We start from the raw sequence: 21,686 nt of genomic DNA on the forward strand, positions 1-21,686 counted from the left end.
GCTTAATGCATGTAGAAAATGCTTACTATCAGCAGCTCTATGCATAGGAGCAATTTTCAACTTCTATACATTAAGGGGCCCATAATAAAAAAACATAGAAGTCCAAAAAGCATCCAAAATCATCACTTGGATGTCCTAATCGCCAGTGGCGATAATCAAAATTGTTTTTCTGTACGTCTTGCAAGGTGTTCCAGCCTCTGTAGGTGTATTGTGGGTGGGCTTTGGGTGGACTCGAGGGCGGGTTAAACTTGGATGCCTTGCAGCAATAATTATCAGAAAATAAAGGAAAACAAAAAAGAAAGAAGATATCTGCCTCAAAAATATAGCAATACAATCAAACAACAAGAGGCAGACGAGATGTTCAAAAACAACCAAACAGTTACTTCGTTAAAACCAATAATCAAATCTTGTAAAAGTCTATGGTTTGATGTCAATCATAAATGACAAGTCTTTCTATGAAAGTCACAAATCTGTAAATATGGACCTATCTTTATAAGACAGGTCTTATAATTATCAAACATTTTGCAAGACATCTTGGACGGAACTTATACGTTTGGAACTAAACCTGTTTAGAAGGGTCTAAGTACCACAAAGGTGACCAAACTGACCAGATGACCACTGCATGCATCAAGGTAAGACACCCCCATACTTTCCCAGATCTCACTGACCCCTTCCCCCACACAAAAATGAGAACAAAAAGGTACATACCTATCTCTAAAACAGAAGATCGGGTATGGTATGAGGAAGCCTAATAGAGCTGCACATAGGTGTCTTAAGTAGCCTGGTGGGTGGGCTAGTGAACCTTAGGGAGGAGGGCCCAGGCTCATAAGCCACTCTAACCACACTTATGGTAGAAAATATGAGCCTCCCCCCAAACCCTACTCTACTACCATAGAGGTGCCACCTGCAGCCATAAAAGCTATTGGTGTTGTAGACAGGTGGGTATAGTGGGTTGGGGGGCTCACCATAACCTAAAAGATAGTTCTGGTGAGATGTTTATCTGGCACCCTTTATGTGAAGTTCACAGCAGTGCCCTCTAAGGTGCCCCACTAATCTGTTGCTATGTTTGGGTGGCTAGTCAATTACAGGACTGGCCCCTTCGATGTCCAAATGGTCTTGTTCAGGGTGTTTGGGATTTGGACGAAATTTTGTTTGAAAATGTGGTATAAAGATAGACATCCTGACGGTCTGGGTATCCCAATGGCCTGGACGTCCAGACAGAGGATTAAAAAAAAAAATAAAAAAAAAAATATATATATATATTTCTAGACGTATGATGGTTTGCCTTTCGAAAATAGGCATTTTCTTACTGCTGACTTTAGACGTCTAGCGCCATACCTCCAAAACGGACTTACATGTATGTTTTGAAAATGCCCCTCAAAGCTAAGTAGTTTAATTTAGAACAACTTTATTCTGGAGTACATTAAACCACTTATCTACAGTATACAGATAGTGGTGTAATATTAAAGTGAAGCATCCTGCTCTAACTTCAGCAGCTGCTAAATGTATAAGTCCTTTGAAATACTGGTCTGTAAATATTTTAGATACTTCATTGAAGTTACCTTGATCCTGATTTCTTTCTCAGCTATTTTCTTCTGCTTCTCTGCTTCCTTTCTTTTCCGTCTTTCTTCTTCTCTGCGCTTCCTTTTTTCTTCCTCTCGCAGACGTTTTTTTTCCAATTCCCGCCGCCTTCTCTCTTCTCTTTTCTCTTCTCTGATTCTCTAAAACATTTTGGACAATCGATTGCAAGAAGCCAGAAGGAAATAAAATAGCTTTGAAATGAAAATGCTGGGCCTAAACATAAAAATTAAGACATACCTGCTTTTCTAATTTCCTGTTTTTAATGTATTCCAAAAGAGGTGTAGTTCGCCGAGCTACAACACCAAAAAAGAAAATAAGTTAGAATTTAGTTATTAAAACTGTATTTATGAATGCATTAAGGTTACAGTAAAAGTTATTCAAATTTCAAGTTTTATTTCACCTTATAAGGTGGCTTACAATCTAGGTTAAACAAAACACGTGGGGATCAAGGGATTATTATGAAGACATGATTGCCGTATATGTTCTAATATAAACCGAGATTTTTGGGCCCAAAAATGGGGGTCTCGGTTTATATTCAGGACAGCACCCACCTACCCCTTTCCCGGAGCTGTTGCAGGCCTCCACCAGGCCTGCCCACTAAATGTTGGCTCATGGTACCTCAGTTCCATGAGTAAGCTAAGAAGCCAACCAGGGGAGGTGGGAGGGATGTGAGAATATCTGTCTGCTGTCCACGAATAACACCTGTTACGGTTAGTAACTGTGCTTTATCCTAGAATAAGCAGGCAGCATATTTTCACATGTGGGACTCCCTAACTGAATATAATGGAATAGAGGAAGAGTTGGCCATTAAGAAGAAAATAAATTCTGTAATATTGCTTGGCCGAAACAACCATCTCACCTGGAATATGAATCCAGATAGTTGTGAGATGTGAATTTCATCAATGGGAGTAGAACCTAAGAAAACCACTGATGCTGCCATAGCTTGGACCTTGTGTGTTATAACGCGTCCCTTAAGCTGCGGCCAGACCTGAGCATAGCAGAAAGAAATACAGACTGCTAACCTTGTGGAAATAGTTTTCATAGTTACAGGCCGGCCCAGTCTGTTAGGATAAAAAGAGATGAACAGCTGAGGTGAAGTCCTGTGTGGCTTAGTCCATTGTACGTAGTAAGCCAAGGCACACTTACAGTCCTGCGTATGAAGAGCTTTTTTCTCCAGGATGAGAATGAGGCTTTGGGAAGAAGACTAGAAGCACAATGGATTGATTAAGGTGAAATTCTGAGACTACATTTGGAAGTAATTTAGGATGGGTCCGGAAAACCACTGGATTGGAGTCCAATGATTGAAGATCACTCACTTGACGAGCAGAAGTGACTGAGATCAAGAAGACCACTTTCTAAGTGAGAAAGTTAAGATGAGTAGATGCCAGAGGTTCAAATGGTGGCTTCATCAAACTGGTAAAAACTACATTAAGATCCTAGACAACTGGAGCGGTTTGAACGGAGGTTTGGAGTTGAAAAGCCCTTTCATAAACCTGGAAACAAGTTGATGTATGGTCAGAGATTTATGATTGACAAGAATATGAAAAGCACTTAAAGCACTGAGGTGAACTCTGACCGAAGTGATTTTCAGCCCTGAATTGGATAAATGGAGAAGGTAGTCCAACACTGAAAGAGAAGGAAGCATCTTGGTGATGGAGAGTACACTATGAATTGAAGCAAGTCCACTTCTGTTGATAGCAATGCTGAGTAGAAGGTTTTCTTGAAGCAGCTATAATGGCCTGTACTGACTCAGAAAGATTAAAATCTGCTTGAGTCAGACCGAGAGGTACCAAACTGTCAGATGCAGAGATTGCAGATTGGGATGTAACAGAGAGTCTTGACTCTGAGTGAGCAGAGATGGAAAGGTTTGCAAGGGAATTGGATCCTTGGCACTCAGCTGAAGAAGTAGAAGGGAGAACCAAGGTTGTTGAGGCCACCGAGGAGCTATCAGGATCATGGTGGCTGATTCATTCTTGAGCTTCACTAATGTCTTGAGAATTAGAGGATGTCACAGGCAACCCAAGGTGAAGGCTGTCTTGAGGGTGCAAGTGGTAATTTTCCCAGTGATTGCTAGGGGCACACTGGATATCAAGATACTGAGCTTGCTCAAAGGCTAAAACACCAGTGTGACAAGAGTTCATCAAGTGAAACAAAAATCAAGTTTATTGTGAGACAAATAAACTTCAGAAAGACATGTGGCTTTTCCAATAGCATTCAAACAATGTAAAAAGAATATCAAAGACACAAACCATTCAAAAAGGCAGAATTCAAAAACATAGGGTTTGTTTTTCAAAACACAGTAAGACAAGATGGCTTTATACAGCTGGTCAAGATGGTGATAAACCCTTGTATGTCAGAATAGCAGTCAGCTCTAATTCAGCCTGGAGCTTGTTTTCCAGCACAAGCCTCTGTGTTCTGCCCTTGTGTGTGTGCTCAGCACAGAGGAAAAAAGAAAAGTTATAAATACAGCATTCATAAAGAAAGATAAGTTCTATTTCAGGTTTTAACTTCCTTTGTAAATCCTGCAGGCTTAAAATAATGTCAGCTTAAGCAGGTTCAGTAAAACACAAAAGAAAAGCAAACGTTCCTTTTTCTGAGTGCTGGGACAGCCTCTTAATTAGTGCCCTTCCCCCCACCTGCACTCAGTTCAAAAAGTCCGTGAAATCTAGCAATCAGTTCTTTAGGCACAAAGTGGCAGTTCTTAGTCTTGGCAGGAAAAATAGTCACCTTTTTAGGACAGACACTATACACTATAACCTTTCCCAGATCTCTTGACTCAGTTCCTTCCTTCTCCAGTCAGTGTTCCTGTTCCTCTCACTCTCTTTCTCCTTCTTCAATGTCCTGCCCTCCCTTTCTCTCTTCATGCCTGCCTGTCCCTTCTTAAGGACCTGCAGCCCCGCCCCCCAAGCTACAGATGCGGGCCATTCCTATAGTGTCTAACAATCCAGAAGGATCCTGCAGTGTGCTGTGTGTGGGTGAACAAGGTAAGGGAGTAAAGCTGCTCCCCCTAGTGTTCCAGACCTGAACAGCACTAAATTGACCACAATGTGCTTTTAAATGTGAGGCTAATGTTGTGTGAACTGCCCAAATGCCTTTCTGTCACTGAGCCACTATTAGCAGGCATAGGCTTGCTCACCACAAGGGATTGATGCAAATGCATAGAGGAATTTGTTCATCCTATCCAGGCGAAATCATCTGCCTCAAGATGATGAGGAGAATACTGCCGTGAGCAGAACTGAGGCAATTTGTGATTGTAGGGAGACACATACAGGTCTATCTAAGGTGTCCCCAAAGTAAGAAGATGTTGTGTAAGACTTTGGAGTTGAGAGTCCACTCATGTGGCCGAAGAAATCTGCTTAGTTTGTCGGCTAGAGTATTCAGCTTTCCTTGCACAGACAGCCTTGAGAAATATGTTTCGAGCATTTACCCAGTTCCATATACATTCTGCTCTTGACAAAGAAGGAGAGAGCCTGTATCCTCTTGTTTGTTGATGTAGTACATCACTACTTGATTGTCTGGGTGAACAAGAAATACTTGGTTGGAAAGATTCTCCTGAAAAGTTCTTAAAGCACTCCAAATTGCCCGCAGCTCTAACAGGTTGACGTGGAAAGTCCTCTCCTGAGTAGACCATAGACCTTGTGTCCTGAGACCGTCTAGGAGAGCCCCCCAAGCATACATAGATGCGTCCGTGGTGAGTAATTTCAGATGTTGAGGAATGTGAAACAGCAGACACCTGGAAAGATTTGGCGCATTCATCCACCACTGAAGGGATTGACGAAGAGGTGAGGTGACTGTGATCTTTTGAGATAAGGGATCGAGAGCTTTAGACCATTGAGATGCTAGAATCCACTGAGCTGTAACATGAACTGTAGAGCCATATAACCTATGAGTTGCATTGTCTGTCTTGCTGAGATGGATTGCAGAGTAGAGACTTGAGTACAAAGATGAAGCAAAGTGTTCTGTCTTTGTTGAGGCAGAAACACCCTGAGGTGAATGGTGTCTAACAGGGCTTTGAAAAGAAGTAGTTGAGCAGGTTGAAGTTGAAACTTTGGGAAGATGACTTCAAATCCTAGGAGTTGAAGAAATTTTATTGTGAATTATGTTGCCAATTGTACAGCTGGAGGAGATGCAGCCTTTATCAGCAAGTCGTCTAAATATGGAAACACTTGTATCCCATGAGTACGAAGAGTTGCTGCCAAGACCACCAGATATTTGATGAAAACTCTTGGAGATGAAGTCAGGCTGAATGTATTGAAAGTGTTGATGAGCTACCTGAAAGCACAGAAATTTTCTGTGAAGAGGGTGTATGTCTATATGTATGTAAGCCTCTTTCAGGTCTAGAGAGCACAGTCAATCGTTTCATTCCAGAAGTGGGTATAGTGTCCCTAAAGATAGCATGCAAAAACTTTTCTTTGACTAAATATTTGGTTAAGTCTCGGAGGTTGAGAATTGGACGAAGACCTCCCATCTTCTTTGGAATTAGAAAATACCCCAGATTTTTCTGAGAAGGGGGAACCACTTCTATGTCATTTGGTTGAAGAAGAGCTTTGATTTCCTAAAAAAGAAGGGACGTCTGCTGAGATGTGAAAGAAGACTCTTGGAGGGTTGCTTGGGGGGAGTGGTAATGAAACTGAGTAAAACTTCCTTGATGACTTTGAGGACCCAAGAGTCCAATGTGATGAGAGTCCAACACTGGTGAAACAATTACAGACAACATTTGATAGGTTGGGGAAGAGATTGAAGAGGAGGGATCTTGGCTATGCTCTCTAAAATCACGTCGAAAAGATGGAGCTGGTTTTTGCGGGACTGAATGCTGAGACTTTAGAGGCCTCTGTTGTTTTTGCCTCTTTTGTGGTAGAGGCTTAGAAGAGGATGCTGGATACTTCCTTTTGTAGGAATAAGAAGTAGATTTTGCAGCAGGCTTAGACTGTTGACTCTTAGCTTTAGATCTGTTTAAAGAGTTCCAGTTTTGCTCTTGCTGGGTAAGCTTTTGAGTAGCCACCTCTATCCGGTCACCAAAGAGTTCTTCACCCAGACATGGGATGTTGGCAAAGCAATCTTGGAGATTAATGTCCATGTCAGAAACTCACAGCCAAGCAAGACGCCACATAGCCATAGACATGGCCGAAGCTCTTGATGTTAACTCAAATGCATCAAATGCAGTTCTTGCCATATACTTTCTGGTTTGTAGGATATTGTGATCTGTGTTCTGAAAATCCTCAAAACGATTTGAGGGAAGATGTTGCTCAAACTCAGACAAGTGCTGTGTCAGATGTTTAAGGTAAAAGGACATGTAGAAGTTATAATTTAGAACTCTGATGGCCAACATAGAATTTTGATAAAGGCGATGACCAAATTTATCCCCTCCCATCCTGATGGTGCTGAGGCATATACCCTGGATCTACTGAATTTTTTAAGGGTTGATTCTACAAGCAAGGACTGATGTTGGAGTTGTGGCTTGTCAAACTCCGGACAGGGTATTATTCTGTAGAAGGAATCAGTTTTTCATGGAGCTACAGTGACAGAAAAAGGAGTTTCCCAGTTTTTGAAGAGAGTGTCCTTGAGGAGTCTATGTAAGGGCAACTTAAGTAGCTCCTTAGGAGGTTCATCAAAATCTAAAGCATCCAGTAATTCGGCTCTGGGCTCAATGTCAGCCTCCAACTTGACAGGGAGAGCCTTTCACAACTATCTAATATATTTAGTGAAGGAAAGCCCTTCAGGTAGAGACCTTCTTTTAAGAAGAGAAGGAGACAGATCTGAAAGAAGACCATAAGATTCGGGAGCTGATAAAGTAGGCTCACATTCACATTAGATCAATAGCAAACATTCTCGACGTACCTTCTCGAAACACTTTAATCCACTCTCTAGTAATAGCAAAACTCAACTATTGTAACTCCTTATACCAGGGAATTACATTAAAAGAAATAAGAAGGCTACAAATTATCCAAAACACCACAATTAAAATCATCATAAAAACTAGAAAAAAATGATCACGTCACACCATTACTAAAAAAGGCGCATTGGTTGCCTATAAATCAAAAATTTACCTTTAAAATAGCCCTACTGACCCTCAAAGTCCAAATCTCTAAATCCCATCTATTTTTAGAAAAAGTACTTATTCCATACACCCCTTTAAGAACTCTTAGATCAGAGGACAAAAACCTTCTTTCAGTGCCATCTTTGAGGGTCGTCAATACTCATCAGAACACAATATTCTTAATCATGGCACCACAAATCTGGAATTTTTTACCAGCATATTTGAGGGATGAAAAAAATCTAGATAAATTCAAAGGTAAACTAAAAAGATTTCTGTTTAAAGATGCATTCAAATCTTAGGAAAGCAATTGAGGCTCTTCCTTGTATGTACATCCTTACCTTGTGTTAAAACCTTTTCCTCTTTCCTATAACAACTGTAGTTCTTCCCTTTCTCCTCTTGTTTAATTGTCATGTCTATGTAATTGTATATTATTTTAAGTTGTCTGTTTTCCTATTAACTTTAAAAATGTACATTGCTTTGAAACTCTGTAAAAGCAATCCAATCAAATTTTAAATAAACTTGAAACCTAGGAGAGGCAAGATGGCTTCTTGAGCAGGACGCTAAGAGGAGCACTCCCATCTCGAAGGAGATATTTTCCTCTTTAAACTTTTGAAATACAGTTTTTTCTATGCCTAAGAGAAGAGGGAAACCAAGGGGCATCCCTCCACCTACCTCTGGCTCCTCGACGCCAAGGCAGACTGTAATTACAGCATTTACAGTCCAACCATCCATTTCGGGCGTTTCTGCTGCTGTGGGACGGGAACTCCACAGCTTAGACGGCGAGATGTCACTCTCGTTGAGCCCACGAGGACTGCATACCCCTCCCAAACCTGGAGAAACGTCGGCAGAGCAGAACTGGCAGGAGGGCTCCCCCAGCGTGTGGGGTGAGGCATGTTCTCTAGCCGCGATGGATCCGGAAGTGAATACAGCTACGCTGACCCCGGTGTTGGAGACGCAGCGTTTAGGGGGAGAGGAGCTGTTGGAAGCTAGCGGTGGCGAGGTTGCAGGAGCCCAGAGTTTTTCTCTTGGTGCAGAAGCCATACAAAAGCCGGCTGATATCTCCCTCCTTAAACCGTTGGTGAGACCACAGGCTGTAACTCTGGATTCCATTTGGTCTGCGATTGAGAACCTTCACCTGGTATGCACTAACTTTGTTTCTATAACTCTAAATTCTACCTCCAGGATAAGTTCTTTAGAGACTATTACCCAGCAACACCAAGTGGATTTAAAAAATTTAGAGAAAGTGACAACTGAGACTAGGAAATTAATTACCAAACAAACGACAGATAAAATGATGATTTTGAGGAAGATTGAAAACTTGGAAAACCAGCAGAAAAATTTGAATTTGAGGATTCTTAATTTTCCGGTTGCCAAGTTTATGCCATCTCAAGAACTGTTTAAGAACTTCATGTTGAATGTTTTAAATATACCAGAAGCAAGTCTTCCCCCGATACCAAAAATTTATTATTTAAAACAATTGCAGTAGGAAAAAGCTGTAGTAGATGAAAATGTTCAATTAGATGTTTCTGCTATCCTGCAGTCCTCTGATATTGAAACTCAGGGGAGGGTAACATTATTGGTCTCATTGGTATTTCTTCAAGATAAAAAGATGTTGTTGAAATTGTATTTTAATTTAAAACAGATTACCTATTTGGGGGAAAGGATATATATATTTCCTGATGTTTTGAGGTGGACACAATCCAGAAGGAAAAAATTCTTGCTTTATAGATCAAAGGTTATTGCTTTGGGGGCAGGTTTCCAGTTGAGATTTCCTTGTAAATGTTTTGTCTCCTATCAGGGGAGTAAATATATTTTCTTTGAACCTGCCCAATTAGGTTTTTTCCTGGAAGGCAAAGGAATCTCTACACAGCCCGAATGATACAGGTTACTTATGTGGTATCAATTTTTGGATAGGATAAGATCTTAATACTGCTCTATTTTCTAATATTTTGATTTTCTTTTGTATATGTCCTCTTTCCCGAAGGGTTTTATTCATTTTGTCTCTTCTCCTCAGATTGTGGACTGTATTAGATGATTTGTTATAGTTGCTTATTTTTTTTAGTTCTTAGTTTGTATTATGATTAACTAAGAGAGTTCAATATTTCTGTATTGCCTTTAAACATCTTTGTATATAGGATGTATTAAAATGATAAATAAATAATAATAATAAAAAAAAGAAACCTGAATCAGAATAGCCACGAGATAGATCAGAGCCATATGGTTCAGATGACCTATGGGAAAGATGAGAAGAACTTCCTTAATGTTGGTACTGATCTGATGAGGATGATGAAGAGGAACGATGTGAAGATCTTCTATATCTGGAAGCATAGGAGTGAGAGCAATGATGCTTCGATGAAGAACTTCTATATTTTGATGAAATACGTCGACGCTTCGATGGTGATCTTTGAGATTTCAATGCAGAGTGATGATGTCTCGAAGAGGAGGAATGGTGCCTCGATGGAGAGTGTCATTTCTACTGCAGGAGCGCCGACAGGAAGCAGAGTGGCATGTCGGTGTAGACCTGGAATCGGTACACTGAGGCCTCAATATGCTATGCTTATACCAAGGGAGTCGATGAAAGCACCAGTGTCGAGTGCAATTTGAATATGTCACTGATCTCCCTTGTTTTGTTCCTTGAAAATTTTCACTGGTACCCTTTGGTCAATAGCTGGTACCATCAGTGCAGTAGGGTGTCAAAGGGTGGGTGACCTTGAAAAGGATGCACGTCCTGAAGGAGATACAGCCTGCACTGAAGGAGAGCATTGGCATTGATGCTTGGCCAGCATCAAGGGATTCAATGCTGTAGAGGCCTGTGACGCTTGCTAGGAAGAGGATGGCTTCTGAGCAGGCTTCCCCGATGCTAGAATAACTTCTGATGTTGATAGCAGTATCACCGGTACCAAAGGCTCGGAACAATCTGCAGAGTCCATGGTCGAGCCAAAGATCTTCTCCTGTTGGATGCGTTGAGCCTTTAACGAGCATTTCTGCAGGGCCCAAACACTGCAAACACCAGTGATGGAAATAGGCTGCTGATACCGACTGTATTTCTGAAACCCACTCAATTGTTTCGACATGGACAGGAAAATTGGCAAGGTTAAATTCAATTTTGGTAAAAAAGTAAAGCCCTCTGAGGGAGAAAAAAATGGCCAAAGGCCCATATGTACAAAATGAGGAAAAAGAACACCAAAATTATTAAAAGTTTTCTTTTTAACTGAATATAAACTAAGAAAGATAGAATGAAAAGAAATTGCCAAAAGCCAAGAAAAAGAAGACATTGACGAGAAGGCAATAATCGCACTGGACAGAGTCCTTAAAAAAGCACTTCGCTCCATGGAAAACAAAGAACTGAAGTACCGCGAGCCGAAGTCAGGCAGGAATGCATTTGTGCATGCACAGTGCGGGCAGTTGCGAAGTTTCTAAAAACTTAAAATGGTAACACACTTTTACCACTGTCTGTATTGGGCTCCATGGATGACATCACCCACATGTAAGAATATGCTGCCTGCTTGTCCTAGGATAAGGAATCTTTTTGAAGAAAACTATGATGGTATTGATGTTCCATTTCTTCATTGTAGCTTTGAGGACACTCTTAAAGCACATTCATTTTCCTCTTCTTGATATGCTTTGGTTGAGCAATAATTAAAATATCTTGTATGGGTGTCTGAACTCAGTCAGCTGGCATGGCTGGCTCAGCAAAGTTAATGTCCAGCCATCATTGTCTTGATGCTCATGGTATTTGTTTGCTAGATGATGCCAATGTTGATATGTTTTTCTTCTGATTTGATTCAATGGATCTATCTAAAGCAACATGGATTTTACTTCTCCAGTATCCTTAGGTTTTTCCTGTATATTGTCATTTCTCTGCTATGTTTAATAGTGTATAGATAAAGCACAGTTACTTACCGTAACAGGTGTTATCCAGGGACAGCAGGCAGATATTCTCACATGTGGGTGACGTCATTCACGGAGCCCCGATGCGGACAGCTTTTCAAGCAAACTTGATTGAAGATTTCAAGTTTGCTAGTGCTGCACCACGCATGTGTGTGCCTTCCTGATCCACTAGAGGGCGCATCCCCTCCTCATGGTCTTCAGTTTAGATAGCTAGCAAAGAAGCCAACCTTGGGGAGGCGGGCAGGTTGTGAGAATATCTGCCTGCTGTCCCTGGATAACACCTGTTACGGTAAGTAACTGTGCTTTATCCCAGGGCAAGCAAGCAGCATATTCTCACATGTGGGTGACCTCCAAGCTAACCAAAAAGGGACGGAGGGAAGTTGGCAATTCAAGAAAACAGATTACGCAAAACCGACTGGCCAAACCGGCCGTTGCTCCTGGACAGAGTATCCAGACAGTAGTGGGAGGTGAAAGAATGAACCGAAGACCAAGTGGCAGCCTTGCAAATCTCGATAGGCGTTGACCTGAGGAAAGCTACAGAAGCCGCCATCGCTCGGACTCTATGTCCCGGGACTCGACCATGCAGCGCGAGACCAGCCTGAACGTAGCAAACCAGCAGCCAACCAGTTGGACGAGGTGCGCTGGGAAACAGGGCGTCCCACCCGAGTAGGGTCGAAGGACAAAAACAATTGAGGAACCGTCCGATGAGACTGAGTGCGTTGAAGATAAAAAGCCAACGCCCTCTTACAGTCAATCGTATAAAGCGCCACCACGCCAGGATGAGAGTGGGGCTTCGGAAAAAAGACCGGAAGAACAATGGAACGATTGAGATGAAAGTCCGAAACCTTCTTGGGCAAGAACTTGTAATGAGTACGCAGGACCACTGCGTCCTGATAAAATACAGCAGAAGACGGGTCCGCAACCAGAAGTTGCAGCTCACGGACTCTACGAACAGACGTGAGACCAACCAGGAATACCACCCGCCAGGTGAAACAGATCAAAAGAGCGTTATCAATGGGTTCAAATGGAGGTTTCACCAATTGAGCCAGGACCACCCTAAGATCCCAAACCACCGGAGGGGGCTTGAGCGGAGGATGAACATTGAAGAGACCCTTCAGAAAGCGGGAAACCGTCGGATGGACGAAGAGCAGCTTCCTATTCAGCGGCCAAGGAAAGGCAACAATCGCACAGAGGTGGACTCCGATAGATGTCGATTTGAGACCAGACCGAGACAAGTGGAACAGAAAATCCAGCACTGAAGGGAAGGAGGCAGAGAGTGGATCCATGCAGTGCTCAGCACACCACGCAGCAAATCAGGAGCATTCCTGGGAAAAGCATTGCCGAGTGGAGCCCATACGAGAAGCCTCGAGAATATCCCCACTGACTGAGAGAAACAGAAGGAGGGAGGCACGTTGCGAGGAACCAAGCTGATAAGTGTAGAGACTGCAGATTGGGAGGCAACAGAAACCTCAACACTGAGACAGCAGAGAAGGGAACATAGGTAGAAGCAGAGGCTCCCTGACACGCTGAAGGAGCAGGGAGAACCACAGCTGTCAGGGCCACAGAGAAGCCAGCAAGATCATGGTGGCGCAGCCCGACAGGAGGTGCATCAAAGATCTGAGAATCAGAGTAAAGGGAGGGAACGCATAGAGGAACCTGCCCATCCAATCGAGAAGGAAAGCATCCACCTCGATGCGGACCCGGGAGAACATCCTCGAGCAATATCGAGGCAACCAGTGAGTGAGGGGCGAAGTGAACAGAACTACCTGTGGGGTTCCCCACCGAACAACCACATGCCGCAGAGTCTGAGAATGGAGCGACCATTCATGCGGCCGAGAAGGGCGACTCAACGTGTCCACCAGACAATGCTGCTCGCCCCGGAAATACACCGCCCAAAGAAATAAGTAGTGATGTAACGCCCCCTGCCAATAATGAAGGGCTCCCCTGCAAAGTAACAGGGAACCTGTACACCCTGGCTTGGTCACAGAATACATCGCCACCGGGATGTCGGGACGCACCAGGACCCCGCAATCTTGCAACCAATAACGAAAATCCACCCCGGCATTATAAATGGCCCGGAGCTCCAGCAGATTGATGCGGCTGCGACGGCCCGCACCCGACCAAAGACCCTGAGTTCGAAGGCCGTCGAGGTGCACCCCTAAGCCTATGCCGAGGAGTTCATCGGCAGAACCTTCTGATGCGGGGATACGAAGAGGTGGCACACCAACGAAACAAGCGTGTCAAGGAGGGAGGCACCACAATGTACTTGGAAGCGGGATCCCGATCCTGCCACCACTGAGATGCTCGGGTCCAGCGGGGAACACGAAGATGAAACCAGGCGAACATCGGGACATGAACCGTGGAGACCCATGATCCCAAAAGGATCAATATCAGCTCGGCCGAGGCCGAAGACTGCGGAGACACCAGCTGACTCAAGCGCAGACAGGCGGCCTGCTGAGGCAGAAAAGACCGGAGGCGGACCGAGGACAGAGGGGCCACCTTCTGGCATAAACAAACAAGGGCCACCCCCTGAGGCCGAGACAAGAAGGAGCGCAGACAAACTGGGTCCAGGTCCGCCCCGACGGACTCCAGAGACTGGGGCGGGCAGAGTCTGAACCACTCCCGGACTAGAACTAGTGCAGGTCACGAAGGGCCTGGACCAGACGCAGATGGGAGGATGGGAATGCCCAACCGACAGAAGCGAGGCTATACTCCCGGTGCGTAGACACGGAGACACCCCTCCCGAAGGGAGGGGAGGAATCCCAGAAGGAGAGCAGCCCGGAGGCTATGCGAGAATAGTCAAAAAGACGGCCAGGAGTCGCCGAAGCCGGCGACTTGACCATAACCCGGCGCTGCTGCAGCTATTGCAGCTGCTGCGAAGGAGGCCGAGAACACAAGAAAGGTATCCGGAGGGCCCCTCCGGAGAAGGAGTCCAAACCACCAAGGCAGACGGGATTCAGCTGAAGGCGTCCCGATAGGCGAAGGACCGGTCGCGTTCTGAGAGGCGGTTAGTGGCCACCGCAAGAGAGGCCTCAAGAAGCGCAGAACTCACACAAGTAAAAGTGGCGAGACGATCCTGGAGGTTCGGATCCTCAGCCACACTCTGCGCCAAGCGAGATAACGCATGGCAGAAGCAATAGAGCCGGAGCAGGGAGAGAGTCTCCTCCAGGCAACCAAACTCCATACTACAAGATTCCGTCACGGCTGCCCGGAATGAACCGAAGAGAAAGCGGGGAACCCTTTCGAACAGGAGCCGGAGACGCCGAGGCACAGAGCCCCAGACGACATCGAGACACTAAGCCCCCGTCGATAACGGGGCGCAAAGCCGCAGTTGACGCCGAGGCCCAAAGCCTCAGCCGCTGCCGAGATATAAAGCCCCCAGCGACGTTGCGGCACCAAGCCACAGTCGACATCAAGACACAAGGCCACCGCCAACCAAAGGGCAAAGCCCCAAGCGACGTCAAGTCACAAAGCTCCAGTCGACGGTGAGACACGAAGCCTCGGCAACGACGAGGCACAGATCCCCAGCCGACAATGAGGCCCCCAGCCTCAGTCGACGTCGAGGCACAAGCCTCAGGCACCGTCGAAGCACAAGCGTCAAATGACGCGGAGCACATGGCCGCAGCCGACGTCGAATGTACAAAGCATCCGTCGACGTCGAGACACCCAACCTCAGTCGACATCGAGACACCAAGCCCCAGTCGACATCGAGGCAGAAAGTCGAAGCACAAAGCCTTAGACGACATCAAGGCACCAAGCCGCCTCCTACGTCGAGGCACAGGGCCTCAGGCGGCGGGGAGGCACCAAGCCACAGTCGACGTCGAGGCACCAAGCCGCAGTCGACGTCGAGGCACCAAGCCGCAGTCGACGTCGAGGCACCAAGCCGCAGTCAACGTCGAGGCCCAAAGCCACAGTCGACGTCGAAGCACAAAGCCACAGTCGACGTCAAGGCACAAAGCTCCAGTCGACGTCGAGGCACAAAGCCTCAAACGACGTCGAGGCACAAAGCCGGAGTCGACGTCGAGGCACAAAACCCCAGTCGAGGTCGAGGCACAAAGCCTCAGTCGAGGTACGAAGCCCCAGTCGACGTCGAGGTACCAAGCCTCAGTCGACGAGGCACCAAGCCTCAGTCGACGAGGCACCAAGCCTCAGTCGACGAGGCACCAAGCCTCAGTCGACGAGGCACCAGGCCTCAGTCGACGTCGAGGTACGAAGCCCCAGTGGACGTCGAGGCACGAAGCCTCAGTGGACGTCGAGGCACGAAGCCCCAGTCGACGTCGAGGCACGAAGCCCCAGTCGACGTCGAGGCACAAAGCCCCAGTCGACGTCGAGGCACGAAGCCTCAGTCGACGTCGAGGCACGAAGCCTCAGTCGACGTCGAGGCACGAAGCTCCAGTCGACGTCGAGGCACATCGAGGTTCAGAAGTCGGCACCGTACCAATGAAACTGGTAATAAAGGTGCAGCAGTGCGCTCCATAAAGGGCAACCTCGAGATGAGTATTCCCATGAAAGGAGGCATGCTTCGAAGGTCTCGTAGAGGCGGGCACGACTGCACTCGATGCCTGGAATGCCCGAGACTCAGCCGGTGGCATTACCGAGGTAACGCAGCTAGAAGAACAGAAAGAAAGAAAGAAGACTTACCGGGGATCGAAGCTACTCAGTCCGATTCCAACGAAGGAAAAATGGTCCTGGCCATCCTGCTCACACGAGATGAGCCCAGAGAGAGGCCAAAAATACAGCTGCAGCCAAATGAGGCCTAGCTGCATGGCTGAGGCCCAAGAAGGGCCTGCCGGTGGAACCAGCAGAAACACAATAAAAAGTCCTTTTTTTTTTTTTTTTTGAAACAAAGAAATACACGATCAATCAACAAACGCACAGCGACTCCCTAACAAAATAAAGAAGCCGCGGTGCTAGAAAGGCACTTATAAGAACGCAGAGAAGAGAGACAGGGCTTTCTGGCTCCGTGGAAAACTAAGAACTGAAGACCATGAGGAGGGGATGCGCCCTCTAGTGGATCAGGAAGGCACACACATGCGTGGTGCAGCACTAGCAAACTTGAAATCTTCAATCAAGTTTGCTTGAAAAGCTGTCTGCATCGGGGCTCCGTGGATGACGTCACCCACATGTGAGAATATGCTGCCTGCTTGTCCTGGGATAATGACTGCTATATCATGAACTTGATTTGAAATATAATGTCACAGTTGTTGAGCACTTGTTTCTCAGGTGACTAAAGAAAGCAGTTACACATTTGAGACAACTTTAGATGTAAGCCTTCTGTGAGATACAACTTTTTAGATATAGGAAAAGCCAAATATTTATCAGTCACCCCATGAATATGAATGGCCAGAGCTACAGACACCTCATTGAGAATTTATTGATGGAAGTTCTTATTGATCCATTTTCTCTTATGCCTCAATAAAGACATCAATGATTGCATTAAGATCTGCTTCTGAATGAGAACGCACCACAGCATCAACAGAATAATCAAACTCAATGACTATAAGTTAGGGTGTTCTTTGCTCTGCATTAGTCAAGTAATGTTAAATAGCTCATCATCAATTCAATAGTTTAACTCAAATCTGATTGGAATAGAGAATGATGGAACCTTTCTCAACTCTCATGTTAATTTTAAATGGGTCTGTCATGGTACTGAGAATCAACATTTGGATTATTGTCATGAAGCAGGCAAAAAATGGTGATAAAATCTGGTGGGTATCTGTGCCTCAGAAAGATCTTCTACAGTGCTTCCCAGTTGACATAATCAAAGGACTTTGAGGATGACATAAAAACCATTTAAAGAGATTTACTTTTTCCTGACATCTGTTCTACAGCTGACAAAAAGTGAAAATCATGTCAGTTGTGTTTTTGGATAATCAAAGCAACACAGGGATTGCAAGGGGTAGCTTTCAGCAAATGGAAGGAACATTGTTCCCTCTAAGATGGACAAAAGTCCTTCACCTTCAGTCCTGCTAGTGGGAGGTGCTGTCACATTTTCCATAGTGAGGGACAGGCAAGCTATGCAGAACTCCAGGGAACCTGCCTTTCCCAGTGATTGAAAACTCAATATTGAAGCATCCCTTCATACACTCACTGTCAGCAATGCAGTTGGAAGACCCCTACTCAGATTAGAGGGAACAGAAAGAAGGAGTTGGTTCAGGAAGGTTCCAGGGCATTATCAATGCAAAAAATGGACATTATTTTGCATAAGAAAAATAAAAGAACAAAACAGAAAGGCATTTAATAAAACAAACCTATGAGTTCTCTTGTCTTGGCTTCTATCTCTCCCAACATTGTCTCGGGATTGGCACAGATTTTTTCTTCGTCAGCACAATAGCTTTCCAAAAATTTTCTGTATTCTGGATCTGCACAATAAAAAGGCATTACAAAGTTGTATATGTATGGTTTATGGTTTATTTGGTATTTGCTAAACCACTGTTAATACAATCATAAAGCAGAGTGCTGTACAAATTTTTAAATGTGAAGCAGAAAGGAACAACACAAAACGAGCAATACAAAAGTCCTTATTTCATAGTCCTATAATATTCCCAGGAACAACTTCACATTCAATTGTGATGGAAGGATACTGGGCCACAGTTGCAAGCCTCTGCCTCCTTTTTTCAAGTTTATTACAAGCTTGATATATTGCTTATTAGTAAAAACTTTCAAAGTGGTTTACAGTAATTAAAATCCTCCTTAGTCAATACAAAAGTGAAAACAGCTGATGTACACACCAATTAGATTGTAAACTTAGCAGATACAGAAGATAAAATTATTTTTAAAAAACTTATTTACAACAAATAGGAGTACTTTTATCACTACCCTTCTATTCTTGTCTGACAAGGCTGAATCCAAGGTTGAATCCAATGTGTTATCATACAAAAGGTGATAATTTAGTTGTCAGAAACTTAAATTTTAAACCCTATTTTAAACAATAAGGGCACCTTTTACTAAGGTACGCTAGCGATTTTAGCACATGCTTAGTGCGCGCTACAATGCTGCACGCACTAGACGCTAACGCCTCCATAGAACTTGCGTTAGTATTTTCCGTTTAGCGCGGGGTTTGCGCACGCTAATCTTCAGCGCGTGCTAAAAACGCTAGCGTACCTTAGTAAAAGGAGCCCTAAGTTTATGCAGGGCGATATTTTTTTAAAATTCTGTTTAGTTTCACATGTTTGTAAGAGTTTTTGTTTTGATTTTATTTTTTAAAATAGGCATGCTGTTTATAATTACATATATCAAAAATAAAACGACACAATGTAATGCATATACATTTATCTCTTAATTATATATGCTGGTGTTTTATTCATGATATTTGTATATTTCTATGTTTCAGTGTCCCCTGAAGAAGACACATGTGGATGATGAAACTAGGATCTTGTTGGGATTTTGTAATATCTATTAAACTGTTACATGTTGGATTTGACACTAAACTTCAACTTAGGCAATAATCTTTCTACATCCTCAGTATAACCTCTGTAAAAAAGAAAAGCTGTCACCCTCTAAAATTCTTAGATTCTTCTTGAACTTTATTAACACTTTCTTGATGACTTCCCTCTTTTTCTTTCTACTTCAAATACCTCCCTCCACCCTTATCTCACTTTTATCTCAAATATGCTAGCCCTCAATGTGGAAAAATCCAAAGTAATGATCTTCCCTATCAAAGAAGATCTGTCGATCCAGGCTCCCCTTAAACTCAACTCCTCAAACATTAAAACTGTAAACTCCTTAAAACTCCTAGAGATCACTTTTGATAGCAAATTTACCTATCATCTTCACATTAGTTCAGTAGTCCAGCGTTGTTTCCATAGATTGCGAATAATCAAATTACTTGCTAAATTGTTAGAACCTTCTTCTTTAAACATCCTAATCCATTCCTTAGTGATATCATATATTGATTATAACAAAAAAAGAACTAAGATGCTTCCAAATTGTACAAAACACTGCAATAAAAATTATATTTAATGCCAAAAAATACGACCTCATTTCCCCCCTCCTGTGTAAAGCACACTTGTTGCCTGTAGAACACAGGATTAGTTACAAAATTGTATTACTTACATTTAAGACACGCCAAAGTAACCAACCATATTTTAGTAATAGTTTATTAATTCCACACCACCCATTGTTCAAACTTATGGCGTCCCCCAAGGTTCTATCCTTTCTCCTTTACTATTTAATATTTTCATTGCTCCTCTTCTCACCCTAGCTCAGTCCATCGGCTTTACTATTTTTGCATATGCAGCTGACATTTAACTACTCCACCCTGTTGATTCTTCAAGAGTAAACGAAATACAAGAAATTAATACCAAACTGGACAAAATCAGTGATTCACATAAATAAACTTTCCCTTAACATCAATAAATCCTGTGGTATATTCTTCCCGATCAGGAACAACAAAATAATAAAAGGAAAAATCTCCATTAAATCTTGCCCAGTAAAAATGGAATCAAAGATAAAACTGCTCGGAGTAACTGTAGACAATGATTTAACCTTTCATGACCAGATAAGTTCCGTTGTAAAAACCTGCTTCTACAAACTTTGGCTTATCCGTACCCTAACTTCAATTCTCAAAACTCATTGGTCATTTCTCATCTAGACTACTGTAATCTATATATATATAAAATCGGAGGTATGTATGTGTGTATGTATGTGTGTGTGTATGTGCCGCGATCACGCAAAAATGGCTTGACCGATTTGAACGAAACTTGGTATGCAGATCCCTCACTACCTGGGATGATATGTTCTGGGGGTCTCGCGGCCCACCTGCACACGTGGGCGGAGCTACAAACATAAAATCAGATTTCACCCATTCATGTCAATGGAAAAAATGTAAAAAGCTGCCATTCTCACAGTAATTCAAAAACGGCTTGACCGATTTGAACAAAAATTGGTATGCAGATCCCTCACTACCTGTGGTGATATGTTCTGGGGGTCTCGCGGCCCACCTGCACACGTGGGCGGAGCTACAAACAGAAAATCGGATTTCACCCATTCATGTCAATGGAAAAAATGTAAAACGCTGCCATTCTCACAGTAATTCAAAAACGGCTTGACCGATTTGAACGAAACTTGGTATGCAGATCCCTCACTACCTGGGGTGATATGTTCTGGGTGTCTCCCGGCCCCCCTGCACACGTGGGCGGAGCTACAAACAGAAAATCAGATTTCACCCATTCATGTCAATGGAAAAAATGTAAAAAGCTGCCATTCTCACAGTAATTCACAAACGGCTTGACCGATTTGAACGAAACTTGGTATGCAGATCCCTCACTACCTGGGGTGATATGTTCTGGGTGTCTCCCAGCCCCCCTGCACACGTGGGTGGAGCTACAAACAGAAAATCAGATTTCACCCATTCATGTCAATGGAAAAAATGTAAAAAGCTGCCATTCTCACTGTGACCAATTTGGACGAAACTTGGTATGCAGATCCCTCACTACCTGGGGTGATATGTTCTGGGGGTCTCACGGCCCACCTGCACACGTGGGCGGAGCTACAAACTGAAAATCAGATTTCACCCATTCATGTCAATGGAAAAAATGTAAAAAGCTGCCATTCTCACAGTAATTCACAAACGGCTTGACCGATTTGAACGAAACTTGGTATGCAGATCCCTCACTACCTGGGGTGATATGTTCTGGGTGTCTCCCGGCCCCCCTGCACATGTGGGCAGAGCTACAAACAGAAAATCTGATTTCACCCATTCATGTCAATGGAAAAAATGTAAAAAGCTGCCATTCTCACAGTAATTCACAAATGGCTTGACCGATTTGAACGAAACTTGGTATGCAGATCCCTCACTACCTGGGGTGATATGTTCTGGGGGTCTCGCGGCCCTCCTGCACACGTGGGCGGAGCTACAAACAGAAAATCAGATTTCACCCATTTATGTCAATGGAAAAAATGTAAAAAGCTGCCATTCTCACTGTGACCAATTTGGACGAAACTTGGTATGCAGATCCCTCACTACCTGGGGTGATATGTTCTGGGGGTCTCACGGCCCACAACTCTATTTTGCTTGCTCAAGGGTGGGTTCACCCAAGAATTTATATGTTCTTGCTCCAGGAGGTGAAACTAAAATTGTTGTTTATAATCACGTTTTGCGTTAGTTGTATTGTATTCATTTTGTCAAATATTTCACTTTATAATTTGAATATTGTACTTTTTATTAAGCTGTAAA

At 43.9% G+C, this 21,686-nt stretch overlaps 1 protein-coding gene across 2 annotated transcripts in view; it reads right to left on the reverse strand.

Annotated features, from left to right (window-relative positions):
* The window catches only part of UPF3A (UPF3A regulator of nonsense mediated mRNA decay), a 105,241-nt gene that overhangs the window by 40,751 nt on the left and 42,804 nt on the right, over positions 1-21,686 (reverse strand). For both annotated transcript variants that reach the window (XM_033949559.1, XM_033949558.1), the window contains exons 5-7: positions 17,761-17,871; positions 1,819-1,874; positions 1,563-1,721 (exon numbers count right to left, since the gene is read on the reverse strand). In XM_033949559.1, coding sequence (XP_033805450.1) covers positions 1,563-1,721; positions 1,819-1,874; positions 17,761-17,871 — 326 coding nt within the window. The remainder of the gene's footprint in view (positions 1-1,562; positions 1,722-1,818; positions 1,875-17,760; positions 17,872-21,686) is intronic.

This window comes from Geotrypetes seraphini, chromosome 6, assembly GCF_902459505.1.
Source record: "Geotrypetes seraphini chromosome 6, aGeoSer1.1, whole genome shotgun sequence".
In the NCBI taxonomy this organism is placed as follows: Eukaryota; Metazoa; Chordata; class Amphibia; order Gymnophiona; family Dermophiidae; genus Geotrypetes; species Geotrypetes seraphini.